This window comes from Haplochromis burtoni, unplaced genomic scaffold (genome assembly GCF_018398535.1).
Source record: "Haplochromis burtoni strain Fernald_Lab_line unplaced genomic scaffold, NCSU_Asbu1 Contig_204, whole genome shotgun sequence".
Classification (NCBI taxonomy): Eukaryota; Metazoa; Chordata; class Actinopteri; order Cichliformes; family Cichlidae; genus Haplochromis; species Haplochromis burtoni.
The window spans coordinates 563,340-582,844 of NW_024582565.1; the positions used below are offsets into that span (position 1 = coordinate 563,340).

The window sequence follows — 19,505 nt, forward strand, 5'->3', positions numbered from 1 at the left end:
CCTCTTTGAACTCTCTGTAATTATGTGTATTTGTAAAATATGATTGTGGGGATTTATAAGCTATACAATTACAGAAAGTGCACAAGAAAATGCATACAAAAAGAGAAGCGTAATAATTCTAGGTGTGTGGCTGAACGGAGTGTGGGTGGAAGTTGCTTTCTGTAATTGCATCCACAGGTGTCTTTGTAGTAGCACATTAGCTTTATGCCATGCTTCTTCTCAATAGGAACAAAAAAACCAAAAACAAAAGATGCAGAGATAATGGTTTAGGTAGCGACAGCAATCGATATTGTGCATCTGTGTGCACCAGAGTCTGTGTCGTGTGTGCTTACATTAAGAAGGGAAAATGGACCGGTCCCTGACATGGCAAGTGCTAGACGGCGTGTTCTCGATAGTTAAGCAACTGTGCAATTATGCAACGATCGTGACCATGCCAGTGATAGACAAAGAAAGAACAGAGAGACAGAACAGGAGGCAGAGGGAACAGCGTGACAGGGCTGAACAACTTACTGAGAAAAGGAAAGAAGCACCGCAGAGAGATAGAAAAAAAAAATAGATGCGCCGCTCAGAAGTATTAAAAGATAAAGTTAAGTTGTTGGTTGGTACGTTTTGTTGTTTGGCTGAAGTTGGATGGCAGTGGGTGTTTATGGTGCATGCATACTGAGATTTATCCTACTAGTGCAATAAACTATATTTGGCGGGTGGGTCAGGCAAAGTGTGCGTATACATTTTAAGAATGCTAAGGCATCTGTGACACACATATACATGCACTCTGCCCTAGCATCTGTAACATTGTAACCTTAGCAGACTGTGTGCACACGTGTGTGCACAGTGTGTTTGTGTGTGTGTGCGCACCAGTTGGATCTCAACTTGAGCAGGGTTTTAACTTATTGCCTTCACTAACATGATGATCCTTTGGACCTATCCCTAGACGCATTTAACATAGCATGCATGTCTGTGCCCCCCACAGAATGACATATTGTTTAATCATTAAGCAGCTATATTACTTTATGAACAACTCGCATGGTCAAAAGCAGTGTTGATGCAGGAGCAAAGTAAAACAGGGTCTTTCGGAATTATAGACATCTAAAAGATTTTGGAAGCTTAGCTTGCAGAAATTTGCTCAGGTTATGCCACATGGACATTAGTGAAATCCTGCACTGGTGCTGATAAGGCCTGACTCACAGTCAGCATTCAATCCATCACACTGGTGTTGGCTGAGCTCAAGCTCAAGGCTCTGTGCAAACAGGTCAAGTTTTTATACACCAAATTTGTTAAAACACTTCTTGATGGACCTTGATCTTTTTCACTTTGCATTGTGCATAAGAACATTGACACGTGCAGTGCCTTCTGCAAAATACTCATAAATTCAAAAACTTTCTCATCTAAAATGTAATTGCATTCAACAGGATTTAGACTTTTGTTAATAGGAGCGACACTGGCTGACCTGAAACCATTTCAGGAATAGCTCAGTATTTTACTAGAGCTTGCAGTCTTTAGCTGTCCAGCTTCCAAGTACAAAGTCAGTGTGAAGTTTGATTGCGCAAATACTCTGGTGAATTTGACGAATGAGTGTCCGGTGCCCCTCCTACAGCACACTCTGTCCAAGTAGCACCCCTGTCCAAACTAATATTTCCAGTAGTGAGAACATGTCTGAAGCTCGGTGTTACATACAAGAAAAAAGCAACTCTGGACAATATTCCAACCTCATTATTATTAGGTGTCTCTGATACCAGAAGCAGAATGAGAGTGCTGAAAGGAACTAGAAGGACAGAGCATGTTTCTCCAGTGTTGGTTTCTCTTCATCAGCTCCCTGTTAAATCTAGAAAAATTTGAACCTCTTCTTCTCATATACAAAATCTTGAATAATCAGGCCTTATCTTAACTACTTCATAATACCTCATTATCATAACAGAGCTCCTTGCTTTCAGACTGGAGACCTACTTTTGGTACCTATAGTTTTCCAAAGTCTCTTCTGAGAAAGCAGTTCGCAGATCCCAGTGCATTTGGGAGACAGACACTCCTTCTACTTTTAAGATTGGGCTTGAAACTTTGATTTTTGATAATTGATTGACTGATTATAATTATGGCTTGATCGGGCAACCCTGAACCAACCCTCAGTTCTGCTGCAATAGGCTTAAGCTGCTGGGGGGCTTCCCATGATGCACTGAGTGTTTCTTCTTCACTCACCTGTTTTCACCGCTGTATTATTGACTTCTTTCTTTCTAATATTTTATGGTCTTTACCTTACAATGCAAAGTGCCTTTAGGCGACTTGTTGCAAATTGGACTGTATACAAAAATCACAGTGCCACTGACATCCATCAAAGCAATTTAGCATTGAGACATTTTTTTCAAGGCCTTTTCAAGTTTGTCCCAAAAATGTAAAAAAAAAAAAGGACTTTAATACCTCGGTGAAGTCCAGAACTGTTACTATCCCCAACCGTTTGCACTCACTTGATACTGAAATGCAGAATAAATTCCCTGTGAACGCGCTTGGCTGTGGTGTGATCAGCTTCATTGTTTTCTTTCTAAAAGCAGGGCATGAAAGATGCTTATCATCAACAACAGAGCAATCTACCGCCAGAAGAAAAAAATCCTGATACGAGCACATGTGCCCACACAAGTGCCCACACATGCACACATGTACGTAGACACAGGCATGCACGTATGTACACACAATTATGCACATGTGTACCCAACAGCCGTACGTGCCCACACAAACATACACACACCGGCACACAACCACCCACATACACCCTGGAAGAAGCCATTCACACTTCGCCACCATAGAGTACATGTCAGTCCATCTGGGATCATTAACACTATGTTAATGAATACAGGGCTGGGGCCAGAAGCAAGTGAGGAGAGGAGAGAGGAAAAGAGACAGAAACAGACAGAAAGAGACATAGAGAGATAAAGAGGACAGAGGGTGGGAGGATGAATGAGGATAATAGATTTGCTCCAAACCAATGCACAGCTTAAGGTAGTTGAAATTGGAAAAACACACACACACACACACACACACACACACACACACACACACACACACACACACACACACACACACAATGAGATAGGAAAAGAAAATTATTCAAGGAGGCAACGAGCATGAAGAAAACTGGACAACATCAAGACAGGCGGGGAGAAAGAACTGTGAAAAAGGGAGAAAAGTGCATAAAAGATGGGAAGGGAAAAGGGCGATGTTTAAAAGCCACACAGTGTGAAAGACAAGAGAAAGGCAAAGTATCAAGCAGAGTTGCACTCGGTACGTTCTGGCCAGGGGCTGATGAGGGCTCCGTGGAAATAACTGAACAGATGAACAGAAGAAAGGAAAGGAAGGAAAGACAGCAGAGACAACAGATGAGCCGAGAGAACAGGCAGCGAGACAGACAAGGAGATACAGTATAACAAATGATGGCAGAGGCAATGTGAGCTGAGTAGCGTGGTTAAATATTTCACTGGGGCTTATTTGTGCTTTTGTGTGCTGCTGTGTTTGTGTGTGCGTGGGCATGTGTGCGAGAGTCCCTGGGAGACAGAAAGGAGGACAGAGAGGCAGTGAGAGAGCGAACGAGGGAAGTGTGCCTGTTGACTGGGCAAGTTAATGATTCCTGTGGTCTGAATAGTGAGACAGTGTTAGTCCAGGAGGGAGGGAGGAGGCTCATTTACCCCCTACTGACACACAGAAACACACATATAACATTGTTTCAGTGTGTGTGTGTCCATGGCTTGTTTTGATACCCTGTCAGCTTATGTGCAGCACGTTTGAAACAGCTCAGCATCCATGGCTGTTTTCCAGAGTGGTCCGAGCAGAAACGTGTTGCAAATCCGAGTTGTTTCTGCTGCTAATGTCTCGGTGTGTGATACCACAAGAATTAGTATCCCCCCCTCCCTGCTCCGGGGCTAAATCTAGACACATGGAGATCTGCAAAGCAGAAGCGTGCTTCTCAGTGGGTGAATAGAGGACCACCTGTATGCAGATGAATGGGTTTGAATGAGCGCCAGGAGACGTGCCTTTGTGGTGCCAGAGAAGGAGCAGCTTGTCGAAGTGTGCCGCTATGAGCCAGAGGGCCAAGGGTCCGCAGGAGGCCGGGGATAAAGGGACAGAGGGCAGCAGGGTGACGAGCTGTCCATGTGTAGATGAAACAATGGCAAGTGTTAACAAGCCTAAGCTAACGGTAATGATAGAGGTTGGGTGAACAAAAGGCAGCTCTTTGAAATACAATCTGTGATCAACTAGAGTCAATACACAAATTACACTGATTTAGCTCCTTTAAGCCCCTTTATACCCCTTTATTATAGCATAATGTTAATCTTCCATGTGACCTTTTTTCCATTGCTAGCTAAGGCTCTTTTTTGTGAGGAAGGTTAAGCAACATTAATGGTACACTAGCAGCAGAGGCTCGAGGGCAGACGAGCGATGGTGTGATAACATCGGGACAAAAAAGACGACGGACATGTGATCAAAAGGATAACATCTCGCTTCTGCTAATGCACCAACGAGAGAGATAAAACCAGGGATCAGAGAACTTCTACACATCTTTAAACTCCACAATAAAAACCTGTGCCATTGTGTTTGGACAGATGTGTTGATACTCTATTAAACAACAGCTGCTAAGATTGGTCTCCACCATCCCCGTTTTGGTTTTTGTTGCACTCCAGTGCGGCTCACGCCCAGTGTTTCCATGCCTCTTTTAAACTGTAACACCTCTTTGTTGTTCTTTCAAAGTTTCACTCCACCTCATTCCAATTTATCCTTGCCTCCCTGTTAAACACTCCTTCACATTTGTGTGTATATGTGTGTGTGTGTCTCTAAAGAAACCTCTTCAAATCTTTAAACACAGATCCCTGGCCAGCTCTGATCCCCACCTGGGGGCTGACAGGATGAGAGCAGAGAGGAAGGAGTAGAAGAAAGAAGCAAGACTGAAAATTTAATAGACTGATAGAAATCAGATTTTTTTTTCCTTTTTTAAAACATAGCTGCCTCCCACATATTCTTCACTCCTCCAATCAAAACATTTATTCTGTCTGGACCGAAACTTCTCTTGTAGCTCTGACACCATATGTTTTGGTTTTATAGATTTGTTCCTTTACACAGCACTCTGCTGTGTGTTTATCTTCCGTAAAAATTATGATCACATTTTTGATGTGGTTGAAAGAGAGCGAAACTGAAAAAACAGGCATTGCCAGGTACAGGTAGCGCCACTAGCTTCCTGTCTTAATTAAACAGGTTATGCAATTGTAGGATTTCCACAGCGTGCTGAACAACATGTGACAGATACTTTGAGGCCTGGAGACAAGTCCTTGGAATATAAACAAGATGGTTTATGCTCCCTGAAAGGCTTGTATGGCTGTCAGGTCTTCCCCAACTTCCTTTAATCCACTTTTAGAACTGTCAAATTTTCCATCTTCTGAAACACTTTTTCAGTGAGCTGCTTTTTTCTCTCCTTTTCAGACATCTTCTTATTCTCTACCTTTCTGTCATTCACTGGATCCCCGGTATTCCCTTTCTGTATGTGTGTGTATGTGTGTGTCTGTGTGTGCGGGCGCACTATGGGAGGATTAAGTCTCACTCTGAGAATCATGTATTGTTTCTACTGGCAACAACGCTGTCAAACCGGCCGTAGAGAATGCTTACATCTTTGTGTGTGCTTGTACACATGTATATATGATGCACGTGCATGATGGGAGATCCCAGCCATCTGACTGTTGGCTGCAGCAGCACAAAGGAGGTGCATGTGGGGGTTGTGAAATTCTGAATGTGGGTTTCTGTTTTATTGCGAGCTTGGTTGTGTGTTAGATGAACAGATCACCGGGAGACCCCGAGCATGAGTGCCGGAAGTGTGCTGGCAGTGAAGGACAGTTCAACAGTCACTCCTGGTGCTGTGTATGAGAGAGAACTGGAGAGTCCTGTTGTTGGTAGTCTGATAGATCATAGACATTTATGGAGCTGGAGCAATATTTATCATCCCACAGAAGAAAAATATATACAAAAGACTGCAGAAATATCTGGGTTTGCATTAGAACAAATTACCAAAAGGGTTCATTTTTGTTAAAACTGACCTCTTGTCCCAGTTTTCTTTTTCAATTCTTCATCGTCTTACTTTACTTTAACCTTATTTTGGGGGGAGGCATTATGGAAAAGCACCCTGAGCTATGATTAACCCCCACCGCCTGCAGGATATACAGTGTGTGTCTGTGTTTGTGATCCAGGATGTGTGTATGCCTGCCCAGCTAAGCCTAGGGACAGTCAGGCATATAAAACACACACACACACACGCACTGCCTCCTGCCTTTTCCCTGAAGTCTTGGGCCTCTGAAGCAGCTAACCCAGGCTGCGCTCCATGCCTGCTCGAGGGAAGCCCTCTCCTGCTGAGGCCACAATCCCGTCGACACCCCACGATCTGGACTTTATCCATTCCATCTGTGAGTTTGTTTTCTAAAGTTACCTGTCTAGGACCACAGCTATAAGCAGACACCACAAGATTAGACTTACTGATAAGATTGTAGTAATTCTTTACTATCTGACAAAACATGCCTAGACAGCAATACCCTTAAAGACCCCGTGCATCTTTCTGCAGAACATTCTCAAGCGATCAAAGGACAAGTAGTAAAACAATCAGATCCAAAATGATGTTTAATACACAATATTTAGTTCTTTTGTGTTGAAGCAACCTATGTGCATCTGTATGCTTTACAGCTCAGTGAACAAGCTGGTTTACAGTGCATAATAACAAACCAGCAACTACAGACGTCACAAAGAGAAGCAACACTGCCTAAGAGTGACACATAGCAGTGTTACAAAAGAACAACAACTTAAAAAAACAAAACAACAGTTGCTGAAATCTGTATGAATCTCCTTTAAGTCTTGGATTAATTTTTAGTTACAGGAAATAAAAAATTATAGTACTTGTGATCTAGTAGTACTTTAAATGATTATTTCTACAACTACTTGTAAGAAGGAAAATTTGTCCGCTTTTCCCACTAAAGTTTCTGTAGAGCTGGTTACTAGTTATTTCTCCGATTACTGTTTCATATACCGGACAAACGTCTAGTTTAAGCATGATCGCGCGTTAATCCAAATCCATGTGTTTTTGAAAACAAAATACTTAAAACAAATTAAAACGAGTGCTAAGATATAGTGTTGCTTATATGATAAGGTAGAGGTAATTATGATCTGCCAACACTTGAAACACCGTACTGCAGCGTTTTCTACCATATTTTCTTAAACAAAGCAAAAACAATTTTTATATTTACTTTCGTTTCTATAAAGTTATCAGTTTACTACGAGTAGGGCCGGGCTGTTGTTTTCGTGAGCAGCTGGAGAGCGCGTCTCCAGTGGGGCGGGGACTTCACTGATGACACCACGACGGGGTGGAGCTTCTGCAATACAAAATAGAGTTGCGCTTCTGTGATACAGTCAAGACCTACAACAGCGTGTAGTGAGAAGCGTTACTTTGCACTACTTACTACACACAGCGCGTAAAATCCTCAGTTGGTTTCCGTGCGCGCATTAACATCTTCCATAAGTGAAGTCCTTTAAACGTCAGTTACCGCTTTAAAGGTGTTCATTGTTCCTTTCGGAGAAGAGAAGCTATGGATGTGGTGTGTCTGCTATGTTTGGTGCTGACCATCGGTTCTTGGTTTGCCTCCGCGGAAAGACACAGCGTCTACTGGAACAGCTCGAACGCAAAGTAAGTGCTGATCTGTGCTTTGGGGTAGTGTTATAGGGGATGTTCAGTGCAGCATGGGAAGCCAAGTGAGTGGTGTACTGGGTCAATCATACTGTCTGGTGTTTCCCAGTTTGTCCAGAGGGGAATGACGGTAACATCCTACTTTCTTAAGTTTGACACATGTAAAGTCTTATCCTACATACTCGCATCCGCGGACTTGCCATGCTTTCTTCATATGTCAATTAAAGATCTCTGTGACTTTATAGCCGTGGCTTTAGAGTGCTACAGCACCCAGCAGCAGATGGATGTAAAAGCAGAAGACTGTGAGCAAGTGCCTGGACAGATTCGTCACTATATTTAACCGCAACGCATAGACACAGACATACTCTAATAGTAAAAAAATAGATCGACGAGTATGAACTTGGCCAGTGCTGTCTGCAGGGTTTGCACCTGTGTGCACTGTGCGTGTCATGGAAAGATGACTCTATTAAGCAATAAAAACGAGTTAATTCCCTAATATATTTACAAAGATACGGCATCAGGCAATTTAAAGAGGTTTTTCATTGGAGAGGAGAGATGGTGAGTCACACAGAGAGGGGCGCATATTGCTGATTAGTTTGTTTTGAGGTCAGAAATGTAATGGTATCCGACCACTCAGCGGGATCGATCGGGCCTGACATATCGCAGCGCGATTTATTGAGCTTTTAGCGTGGAGCGGGTGATCCCGACGTTTGAAAGACGGTATTATTTTAAAACCGAGCTGAAACAGAAGGACGCTCTGCGAGGTTCTGCTGCTGAGATAGGTCGATTAAAATCCACCACAGAGAAGAAACAAGGGCAAAAGCCATTATGGCTTTTTAGTCAGATTAGCTTACATTTCTAATTGCCCTTTAACATTGTTAATAGACGCGGGGCTAAAAAGAGCCCTGCAGCATGGAAAACAATTGTCCCGATAATTGGATAAGAAGTCTAATGGAAAAGTCCTGTCGTCACGAGGAGTGTTAGTGTCATAAGTTAGTCCGTGTGTGAGTCAACAGACCAGGTTTGACCCACCTGAGTTATACACCTGAGTCACTACAAACCAGGGAGGGAGTCATGTTCAGGTGGGACAGGAGGTAAAGGTAACTTCACAGAAGGAAACGTGTAACCAGAGTCTTCCAGTCAGTTCCACATAAAGGACAGAAACTGGATCTCGGAGGCTTACTTCAAATAAGAAAGGCTGGAGGGGGAAAGGAGGCAGAGAGAGAGAGAGAGCAAGAGAGATTAGGGTGGTCTAATACAAAGTCAGATCTTATGTCTGCTGTTTTTAATCCAACTCTGCACTATTTTTGCTCCAGAAAGGGAGTTGCATAACTAGAAGAAAAATCACAATATAACACTAATCCCAAATGTGCCACATGGCTAAACATAGACTCTGACAAAGACAGACAAACGGGCAGAGATAAGCTTCATAGAACAGTTAATGGATCAGAGACACTTGTGGATATATTCTGCTTCTACTCTGGCACACTTTCGCTTGCTTATTGTCTGTCTCTAAAACACATTTTCACAGGGAGTGGAACTAAACCCCCATTCCACTTATTTTTATTTTTCTCATATTTTACAGTCTGATTTCTATTAGCCCCTCAGTCCATCACCCCCTCGGCTCTACATCACCATCCCCCAATTCACTCTCACTCCTCCTCCTCCTTCTCTTCGCTCTTCCATCGTCTCGCAGTCCTGTGATTTCCTGCCCGACTAAAAGCCCACCTGCCTACTACTGTCCCCAGTGATCTATCAGTCACCTGTTCAGAGGATTAAGTAGACCCATCAGCGACCTTTGGTGGAAGTGGGCCGTGGATAATTGATGCTAATTGATTCTTGGTAGGATTGTGAGCAGCAGTGATCTGTCTTAGGTGGAGGACAGTGACCAGATGGCAGTAGCCTGCCCACTCATATAGAGATCTGAAGAAACCGGTAACACCTTAGGTGTGCGTGTTTGCCTCTTAATACAATCTGTATGTGTACTCATGTGTAAGCGTGACTTAATGATTATTGCTTAATCCTTCACTTCAAGTCTTTTTAGGGACTTGATCCAGTGTTTTTGTTTGTGTATCGTTTTCTTACACGACAGGTGGCGAGGCATGTTTTTCACAGTCTGGTCTGGTCTTGTTTTTACGCTACTTGTCTCTACCTGTGTCAGCTTTATTAGTGTGCGTGTTTTCTTTTCCTATCTCATTGTGTGTGTGTGTGTGCTGTGTGTGTTGTGTGTGGTTGTGTGCGTGTATGTGTCTTTACTATCTCATTGTGTGTGTGTGTGTGTGTGTGTGTGAGAGAGAGAGAAAGAGGGAGAGATTTAACTTCCTGGCTTTAACAGGAAGCAATTATGTTTTTGTTGTGAACTGAGAGTTCACGGATTGTTTCTGGGTCTTCGGAGTTCACGTGTCTCGGCGTCAGAGCAAAATAGGGAGTGACCGGTTACCGTAAGCAGCCTCACCGAGACGTGATAAATGTGTGACTCGCACTTCCACACACTGGGGGGCATAAGGGGGACGACTTCGCTGTTAATATTAGCCACAGCCAGCATTCCACCCCGCTGTTACTATACTCAACTCTGTCAGCTGTGCATGAGTGTGTGTCTGTGTGTTTCTCTGCCTTGTACCTGTCTGTTCCTCTTCTCCATCTTTCCACTCCTACTCCTCTCTTTTAACAGTTGGGTCTTCTCCCAGACTGGCCGCTAGCCTCAAGCCCTCCTTTTCTCTCTACTTACTGATTCAAGCACATTCGAGATCGCCTCATTTTTAAATCCAAATACGGACGATAGCGACACACTACTCCGCTGCATCCTTTTAATCTTTCATATCTGAGTTGTTTGGCTGCCTTCATCCATCTCCAGTGGCATGGGTTTGTGTCCCATGCCTCTGGTATCTGTGCAAATATCTTTATCAGGAGTTTGGTGTAATGTTATATTCTGTTTATCTCAGCCTGTGTCTGGCTCGGCCTGCCTTCACTGTTATTGATGCAGCCAGGCCTGCCTGTACATGTACACGTTGCCTGCAGTTTTAGGTGAACGGGGTCAATGTACTCCCACCTCCTTTTAAATCCCAACTATTACACACTTCGCCCCCCTCCTCTCATCACCCTTCTCCCTCTCTTTCGCTCTCTGTCGTGTCTGGTTGTTGGGCTGTAATCTCACCAGAATGGGAACACACACATACGCACACACACTAACATCGAGTACAGACAGCTTGTAATCTGACCATCTGACCCAGAACACCCGACACAAAACCATCATCCTGGAATATTCATTCTATGTATATGCCCCTGGGATCCTGTGATGTAACGCTTCTCTGTTTTTCTGTTTGTGTGTGTGTGTGTGGATTAGTGGGTAATTGTTAGAATGTATGTAAATTACTTAAAACCTTTATTTGTCACATTGCATCATTCCCACAATAATCTCCCAGATGGGATCCATCAGAACAATCAATTTCCAGCAATATCTCAGTTTAGCTTTACATGATTCTTGCCCCATCGTTATCAGGAGGCTTTGTGCCTATTCCCTGCTGATATAACTGTCCTCTTACCTAATGTGCTTATAAATGTTCTCGCATATCTTCACACATGATAGCACCGAAGCACCTGGGGTGATTTAGTTACCATAGTTTACAACAACAGTATATATTGTTTTTTAGGTTTGTTTTCGGGCTTTTTTTTGCATCACGTCTGCAGACTCATCTGTTTTACTCTCTGCTCTTCCTCTCTGCTCCTTATCTGTAGTCCAGATTTCCTTCCCCCCTCCCCTTTCTCTACCAGTCCCCCCTCATCCTCACAGACCTTCCTCTGTTTTTGCCCCAGTAGTTTTCCATCAGAGGAGAACGAAGCACCTATCAGCTCCCGTTCTGCTAACATTAGAGAGCCCTGTTTTCGCCCGGTGTTATCGTCCTAAGCATGGGCAAGCACGCGTATGTGTACACTGCTCATTCATAGAATTTCAGACATACCGTGACCAGTGCTGCCCACTTGAAGCTCACTAGCGCCCCCCCTAAGGCTGACTCACCAGCAGATATACTTCAGCTCATGTTCTTGCAGATGGTTTATTTTGCATCAGTTAAAACTCATTTCATTTTTTTTAAATTAAAAAAAGTTAAATATTTGATGTAAATTCTTAGAAGTTAGTGAACTTGTGCCCTTTCTCCCTCAGCTAAACGGGCCAACAGATTAACTCTACATGACCTCCAGCATATTAAACCAAGCATGATACCATTTGGCCTCTTTCTATTCATCACAGACAGAATAGGAGGCTACCAAAAAGGAGGGGACCGGTGAAAAGAGAAAAAGGAGGCGGGAAAGAGGCCTGGGCGCAGGGTGAGAGAAGGGTGAAAGGGATTTGTGTTGAGAAATTAGCCTGGATGAAGAGCTCTGGTATATTATGTCAGCATTAAGAGACAGGACAAATAGAAGATGGAGGGTGGGGGTGGGGGCTAAATTTGCAAGAATAAAAGAGAGGCAGACGGAGGGAGGAGAGGCCGGACAGTGATGGATGAAGGGAGGGAAGAAGTTTAGAAGTGAATAAGTGAGAAAGGCCATTGTTGACAGTTTTAAAGGCTCTCATCCTGCAAAGGGATTGCTTCATATATGAACACACATTTCTTGAAACTGCTTAAAATGTAATCATTTTATCGACATCAGGTTGTATTTGCACATAGTGGGGAAAGAGATCCCCCGTGGTTTTTGTTTTTATTGTAATACAATGAGATATAGAAAGAAGGGAGTAGATTACACGGGAAGCTGCAGTAATATAGGAAGACTTTTCATTTTATATTAGATTGGCTCTAATGGAGCTGCCCACTAGTGAGCAGCTAAACCCATTAGAACCACTGACAGCTCCTCACACCCGTGTGAAAGGAGGTGTGAATCTGTCATACCACAGCAAATTAATCGGGTATTAAGTGTACACCTCAAAGTAAAAGTGTGTAAGAGTGGGGCTGGAAATTTGATGAGCGCGCCTTGTGAGAACACTGTAAACTATCCGAACTGCAGCCCCCACCCCCCTCGCCCCCTCTGCTGTGACATTCCTGTGTGTATGTGTACACTTACTACTGATTACCTGAGGAAAAAATGGAAGAAGAGGGGGGAGTGGTGCGTGCGTTTGATGTTTCAGACGTGCTGACTCTCTCCGTGACTCTGTTTTTGTGTGTGTGAAACATATATCTTCGGTGCTGACTCGGATGCTAGTGCGGGTGAGAAGTGGCGACCCTGAACTGTAACCTTTTGACCTGGCTGCCAGTTTGCGACTTTCCCCAGACGGACAGTGAAAGACAGACTCCTTGTGTCAGTAGTTTGAGCGAGCCCAGAGCGAGCTCAGGGGGACAAATGGTGGGAAGGGCTGTAGAAGGGAGACAGGAAGTGGGGGGGGTAGCCAACAGCAGAGCAAAGACAATTGCAAAACTTCAAAGCTTTAGTGACTAGAAGTGTTGCAAAAGTCACCTGCAGTAAGGAGCAGTAATAACTATTCTGTTTTGTACCTTCACGACACATGCACCGCAATCAGAGTAACTTTGTATTAAGGAATGACCTGCAGAAAAGGAAGACTAGAGCCACCTTCAACCTTTGCTGTTTACCCATACCTCAGTCTCATGCAGGAAAATGCACACACACACAAACACACACACGCACAAGAGGCTCCAACAGACCTTGATAAACAGATGTGCTCATAAGCCCGGGGCATGAGACGCCCTGGATAAGGGGTCTTCAGAGAATCCCTCTCCCTTGAAAACACAGACACACAAAGCAATAGGCGGGAAGAAGAAGATGCAATGTGGAAAGTAGGTTTGCGACAGCTCACACACCTGGCTCTCCGTCTCATAGAGGACATAGTTATCACATTAACGCGACTCTCACTCTCCCGAGAACTGCCAGTCAGAGGCTAGTGTAGACGCGGGGAGATGCTAGAGTGCAGAGCTTTGATGAATGAAGACGTAAAGAGGGTGGTGGAGTTGAAGACGGAGCGAATTCAGTGGGCACGAATAGGTGGAGATTTAAAGAAAAAGAAAAAGAAAAAAGCATTAATTGAAATTAAAATAATACAGAAGTGTGAGAAGGTTTTATTAAACCACCAAAATCAGCCACTGGGACACACATTAGACACGTAAACAGCAGCCAGGGTAGTGAAAGCTCCATAGGGGTTAAGGTAGAAGGGGTTGAAGGGGCCGTGTAGCCTTCAGGCATTCTGTCTTTGGGGAGGGAAAGGGTATAATTACATCCCATTCATTCCTCCTCCCCTCCTTTTCAGGAGAACACATTGGCCCCAGACCCCTAACAGCTTTTAATTAGCCAGACCAATGGTGGCGAGGAGGAGGGGAAGTGAGGAGGTGAAGAGAAGAATAAAAGGAGAGTTTTCTTAAAAGCATGAGCCGTGAATGAAATTAGCAACAAAATCTATCTGTTTTGTTGGCTTTTGACAAGCCCGTTTTCACATGGAGGTCGGCCAGACCGCTAACAAGGACACACTGTGGGGAAAAAGGTGTATCCTATACAATTTAAAACTACTCGTTACTTCAGAGGGAACCACTAGAGACCTCCAAATGTCTTGTTTTACCCAACCCTGTTATTACTGGTTTGACTGAAGAAAACAGTAGAGAGGAGCAACATGAGAGGCACGGCTTATTTGGCTAATTAGGCTGCTACAGATGTGTCTTTTCATTTCAGTAAAGCACTTGCCCTTGTAGACCCAAGACACACACACAGTCGCAGATAAACACACAAACAAAGGCGTACACACCTGCACAGAAGTGTACACACTTACAAAGGGCCTTTTCAGAGAGAAAGCTCAGGGTAGTGATCAGCTTATTAGCCCTGGAAAACAAGTATAGAGCTGTGCTCAGCTAACAAAGCGTGTTTTGACAGGTAGGTCAGCACTAACCCTTACACACACGCACACAATGCACACAAACAGTTACGCACACACAGAGGCAGGAAGAAGGGGTTAGAGGCCCTCATTTTGGAGCCAGGGTGTCTGTGACTTGGTCAGGGGTGTCCTGACAGGAGCCACAACAACGGGAGGGGAAGAAGGGGGAGGGTCTCGGAGGCACCGCGTCTCGCTTTGATGACAGGACACGCACATAAACAGGGGTTGTTTTCTTGTCACTCTCACTCCGCGCAACATGTGAGACGCAAGCGTCCACAAGCAGTTGCTCATAAGCACAGATTGAATTTGCGGATTAGAGCTTTTATCCCTGAGGATGTCATGGAAGTAATGCGCAAATATCAGTCTTTCTTCACCTCCTGGTTGATGGCGAGATTTGTGCACAGGCCAGCTGCACTTCGCACGCATGATGAAACTGAAAGGTTGGAGTTCATTAAAATCTCTTTCCCCTTTGCGCCGATAAATCTGGTCCTAATGGATTAGTAGCTTATTTTTTAACAAATAGTAAGAGTTTTACTACAGTGAAGCTTTTTTTTTTTTTCTTCTATATCCTCACTGAACATCGTCACCACTTAATGTGCAGTGAGACTTTACAGGAAATATACTTATTTTTCTACCGCCTCTCCATACTTCATTAGGACTCCCGGGGCGAAACAAGCATAGGAAGTGAGCACAAAAAGGAGCTGGGGAGGCTTAAAAGAAGCCATAAAACTAAATGAAGGGTAAAGATGAAAAGGGAAAGAAAAAGAGTGAGATAGTCTGGCTCCCCACCTAGTCTCTCTGTGTCTTTGAGGAAATCAGAGAAAAAGAAGATAGAGATAGAGGCGGCAAATTAGCCAGAAAAGTCACGGCAGGAGCTCCGCCACAGATGGACAAACATTCAGGTGAAGAAATTAATGAGACAGAAACCAGAGAAGAGCTTAAAAACACTTGACAGAAAGACTCAGTGAGCTGTACCGAGAGGAAAGTGGACCGAAAGAGAAAGTGGGAAGAAAAAACTCCCCAAAAGATTGTTGGAGCTGAGCTGTCATGTGTAATTTAGTTTCAAGCAAGTGCATCTCACCCAAAGGGAAGAGAGAGAAAGAGAAGGTGTGCGAGTGTGTGGGATGGTGGGATGGGCTGTGTACGATTCTGGGTGTGTTTTCTCGCCCCAAAACAAATTGAACAAGTCCAGCCTGATCAGCCTCTTTCTAATTCTGTTGCTCAGACAGGTTTGCACAAGCACACAGAAAAACACATCCTCACACGGCATCACCCAGCTTTACCTGTCTGTTTATTTGTGTTATTCATGTCTCTAAGACTCTTTTCAGTTGCCGCACGTGTCTGTGTTTAACTAGTCCTCATCAATATCCAGAACACATCCAGCGTATTATCTGCTCTGCTGGGTGTGTGTCGAAAACAACAGATGAGATCCGCCTCTGTTACTCATTTTGGAAAACTGGGTGAGGACATTTGTCAGTAACCTCGTGTCTCTTTCTGTCTCCCCTGTAGTTTTCAGTGGAATGAGTATACGGTGGAAGTGCGCATCAATGACTATCTGGACATCATCTGCCCTCACTACACCCACGACGAGGTGCCGTCGCATGCAGCTGAGCGTTACGTGCTGTACATGGTGGAGAGAGAGGACTACGAGGTGTGCAAGCCTCACTCCTTCGATCAGCTCCGCTGGGAGTGCTCGCGGCCCTTCGCTCCTCATGCTCCCGAAAAATTCTCGGAGAAGTTTCAACGCTTCACCCCCTTCACCCTGGGAAAGGAGTTCCGTCAGGGAGAGAGCTATTATTATATCTGTAAGTATCTTTAATGATATTTCTGCTCAGTCTTCTGTGGTTAGAGGAAGGTTCCTTGTGTTAAACTTTTCCCTCTGTCTCACTTTGTCAGCAAAGCCAATGCATCACCATGGGAAAGACTGTCTGCGGCTGAGAGTGGATGTAGTTGGACATAAAGGCTCTGGAAAGAATCACTATGACAAATCCAAAGCACGTGAAACAGAAAAAATCTTGGAAGGAGAAAAAGTGAATTTCCTTGCTACAGGAGGAGTTCACAACCCCTCTAACCGTCTCCCAGCAGGTGAGCATTCTTTAAAAAATAGATTCCAGACATAGAAAATAATCACAGTGGTGCTGTGACTAAGACCAGCTCAGCTGGGTGTGTTTACCATCCCTGAGTGATGAAATCCTGTCCTAACGGTCCTTCCCATCTCTTCTCTCAGATGACCCTGCTGCGATGGAGCCAAATGTCCAGAGGAGTGTCGGCAACTCTGCAGCACAGCTGATCTCTCGTTCACTTCTTTTTGCCCTGATCCCAGTCTTATTAGCCCTGATGCTACACTAAAGGCAGTGAAAGCTCCACAACAGAGACATTACTAACCCGATGCTGGTCACCGGGACGTGAACGATCAGAGATTCTTTTTATACAGACTTTTTTTATACGAGCATGGACAGTGTGTGTTGTTCAGCGTGCGCTTGATGTGGTTTTTGTGTGTGTGAATGTGGAGCGTGGATCGCTCCAAAATAAAAAAGAGGACCTCAGAGACTTTTTTTTTTTTTTTACTTTATTTTGAGGATTGAAATTCTCACTTATGACCATTTAAGCTGAACATTTTTGTTTTTTCATTATAAACGAAGTCGCAAACAGAGCGATCCAAATGCTTTGTTATAAATCGACGGCAGCAAGATTACATTATCCTCACTGTCACGTGTCAACACATTTTCATAGCACTGGTACAGCTGTGCATTTCATTAGTGAACTCTCTTTTTCTTCCTCTACATGTAGAGAAACTATTGATATTGTGTATTGTTGTCGGCAGCTGCCACAATATGTAGGATATTTGTCATGTTGTGTTGCACTCAACTCCTCGTTATAATGCTCCACATTTCTAAAGTTATCTGACATGTTATCAGTGGTAACGCAACCTGAGAAAACAGATGCTCTAACGGTGCAGCAGTGGTTCTCGCCCCGATTTCTGGCTTTTAGTGATGTCTATTGGTGCTCATGCTGATGAAATCTTTTCATGTAACCACAATTAAAAATGTATTCCAAGAACTTAAAGATATGCATATACTAAAAAAAAAAGATGCAGTGATATTTATGTTTTTGTTAAGTCCTCATCTGTCAATTACACGGTTTCATGCGATGTTGTGAGCCAATGTTGAGAGCCACTGAACAAAGCAAAGAAAAACTCAGCATCTTCAGCACTTATTCACTCATTTCTATTGTTTTGACTGCATCATGGTACACTGGCTGATGTTTGCAGATGTTGCCCCACTCGCACTTCCTGAAACCTCAAACTGAAGGTATCTCCCAGAATACATTTTTTTGTCTTTTTTTTTTTTTTTGCTTGTGTCATTTTGTAAATGTTTATATGTACATTTGTACATACAGAAAACTATATGAAACTGTTTTAAGATGTGAAAAATCTTTAGTGAAATAAAAATGTGATGTAATCCAAAAAGAAGAAAAAGATCTGTCTGTTTTTTATCATAACTTATTTTGGATCTTGATAACCCGCTGAGATCATCGAGATTTGGATGGATGACACAATATTTTGGCAGAGCCATCTATCCTCTGTCCGTCTCCACATTTCCACCCCCATGTCTTTCCCAGCCTCTCGTCTCTGCCCTCTCCTGCTTTCATCTCCTCTGATACAACATACCCGGGCTTAGATTTCAGACTCAAAACCAAACATGGACTAAGAGGGGGACAAAAAAAACACCCAAGAACCCAGAGAGAGGGAGGCCCACAAGCGAACTGACAGCTGGGTGTGAAAGTGTCACTCTCACCTCCTTGCTCATACTCTTTCACTCTTTTTTTTTGCCCTGTTTTTGCCCTTTCTTTTTCTTCTCTGAACATCGCCTTTTGAGGAAAAGCTGAACATCCGTCCACACAGCTGTATGTTGGAATGAGGAGAAAACAAACCTCAGAGCTGACTGAAAACTGTCAAAACTCACCGTTCCTTGTAAAACCGCACAACATACACACTCAAAATCAGAACATTAGAACTGAGCTGTTTGCTTTTCCGTGATAACGTCATAGCTTAAATTCAATGCAGATGATCACAGAGTCTCAGGTATCTTGTGCAATGCTGCACCCACAAATGTGTACAGTAGGATAAAGCAGGACATCATTCAACTGTGCCTGATGGGATGGATTAAATATGGTAGTCTCCACCGCTTTGATGTCTCGGTTCAACATTATGTCAGGCATTATGTGAAAAAGTAAATGTATGCTTTATAATACAAAAAATGTTCCTTTAGCTGTGCAAATACCATAAACCAAAAGTGAGCTTTCAGATTAGTTCGAGGACAAGCTTTTACAAACATGGCATAAAACTGTAGAAACATCATTTTAAGGTTTTATTCCAGTGCAGTAAATCTCAGTATCGCAGTAAAATCAATGAAAATTCTACTAAAATACAATACTTGAAGTTTAAAATTGTGATTTACTACATATGACAAGAAGTTTTTGAAATATAAATCATTTGGGCACTTAATTACATTTACATGTACAACTACTCATTAACACATTTAGGCAAGGTGACATGCTAAAGTTCAAACTGAGCATCAGGTCTGAGTATTTCACAAACTGCTGATCTACTGGGATTTTCCCACATAAGGTTCACAGACAAAGGTCCAAAAATTCAAAAAAACAAACAAACCATTGAACAGCAGCACAAGAGGTCAGAGAAGAATGGACAGACAGGAAGGCAACAGTAACACAAATAATCACTTGTTACACCCATATGCAGAAGAGCATCTCTAATTGCACAACACATCAAGTCTTGAAGCAGATGGGCTACAGCAGCAGAAGACCGCACAGGGTGCCCCTCCTGTCAGCTAAGAACAGGAAACTGAGGCTAAACTTTGCACATTCTCACCAGAATAGGACGACAAAAGACTGGAAAAATATTGCCGGGCCGATGTGTCTCAATTT

The 19,505-nt window shown here is 43.5% G+C and overlaps 1 protein-coding gene across 1 annotated transcript; it reads left to right on the plus strand.

The window, feature by feature from the left end:
- Positions 1-7,398: 7,398 nt before the first annotated feature.
- On the plus strand, positions 7,399-18,036 carry efna1b (ephrin-A1b). Its single transcript, XM_005936081.3, has 4 exons — positions 7,399-7,693; positions 16,068-16,363; positions 16,455-16,643; positions 16,786-18,036. Exons 1-4 carry the CDS (start codon positions 7,596-7,598, stop codon positions 16,905-16,907), a joined length of 705 nt encoding a protein of 234 aa, XP_005936143.1. The 5' UTR covers positions 7,399-7,595; the 3' UTR covers positions 16,908-18,036.
- Positions 18,037-19,505: the final 1,469 nt, after the last annotated feature.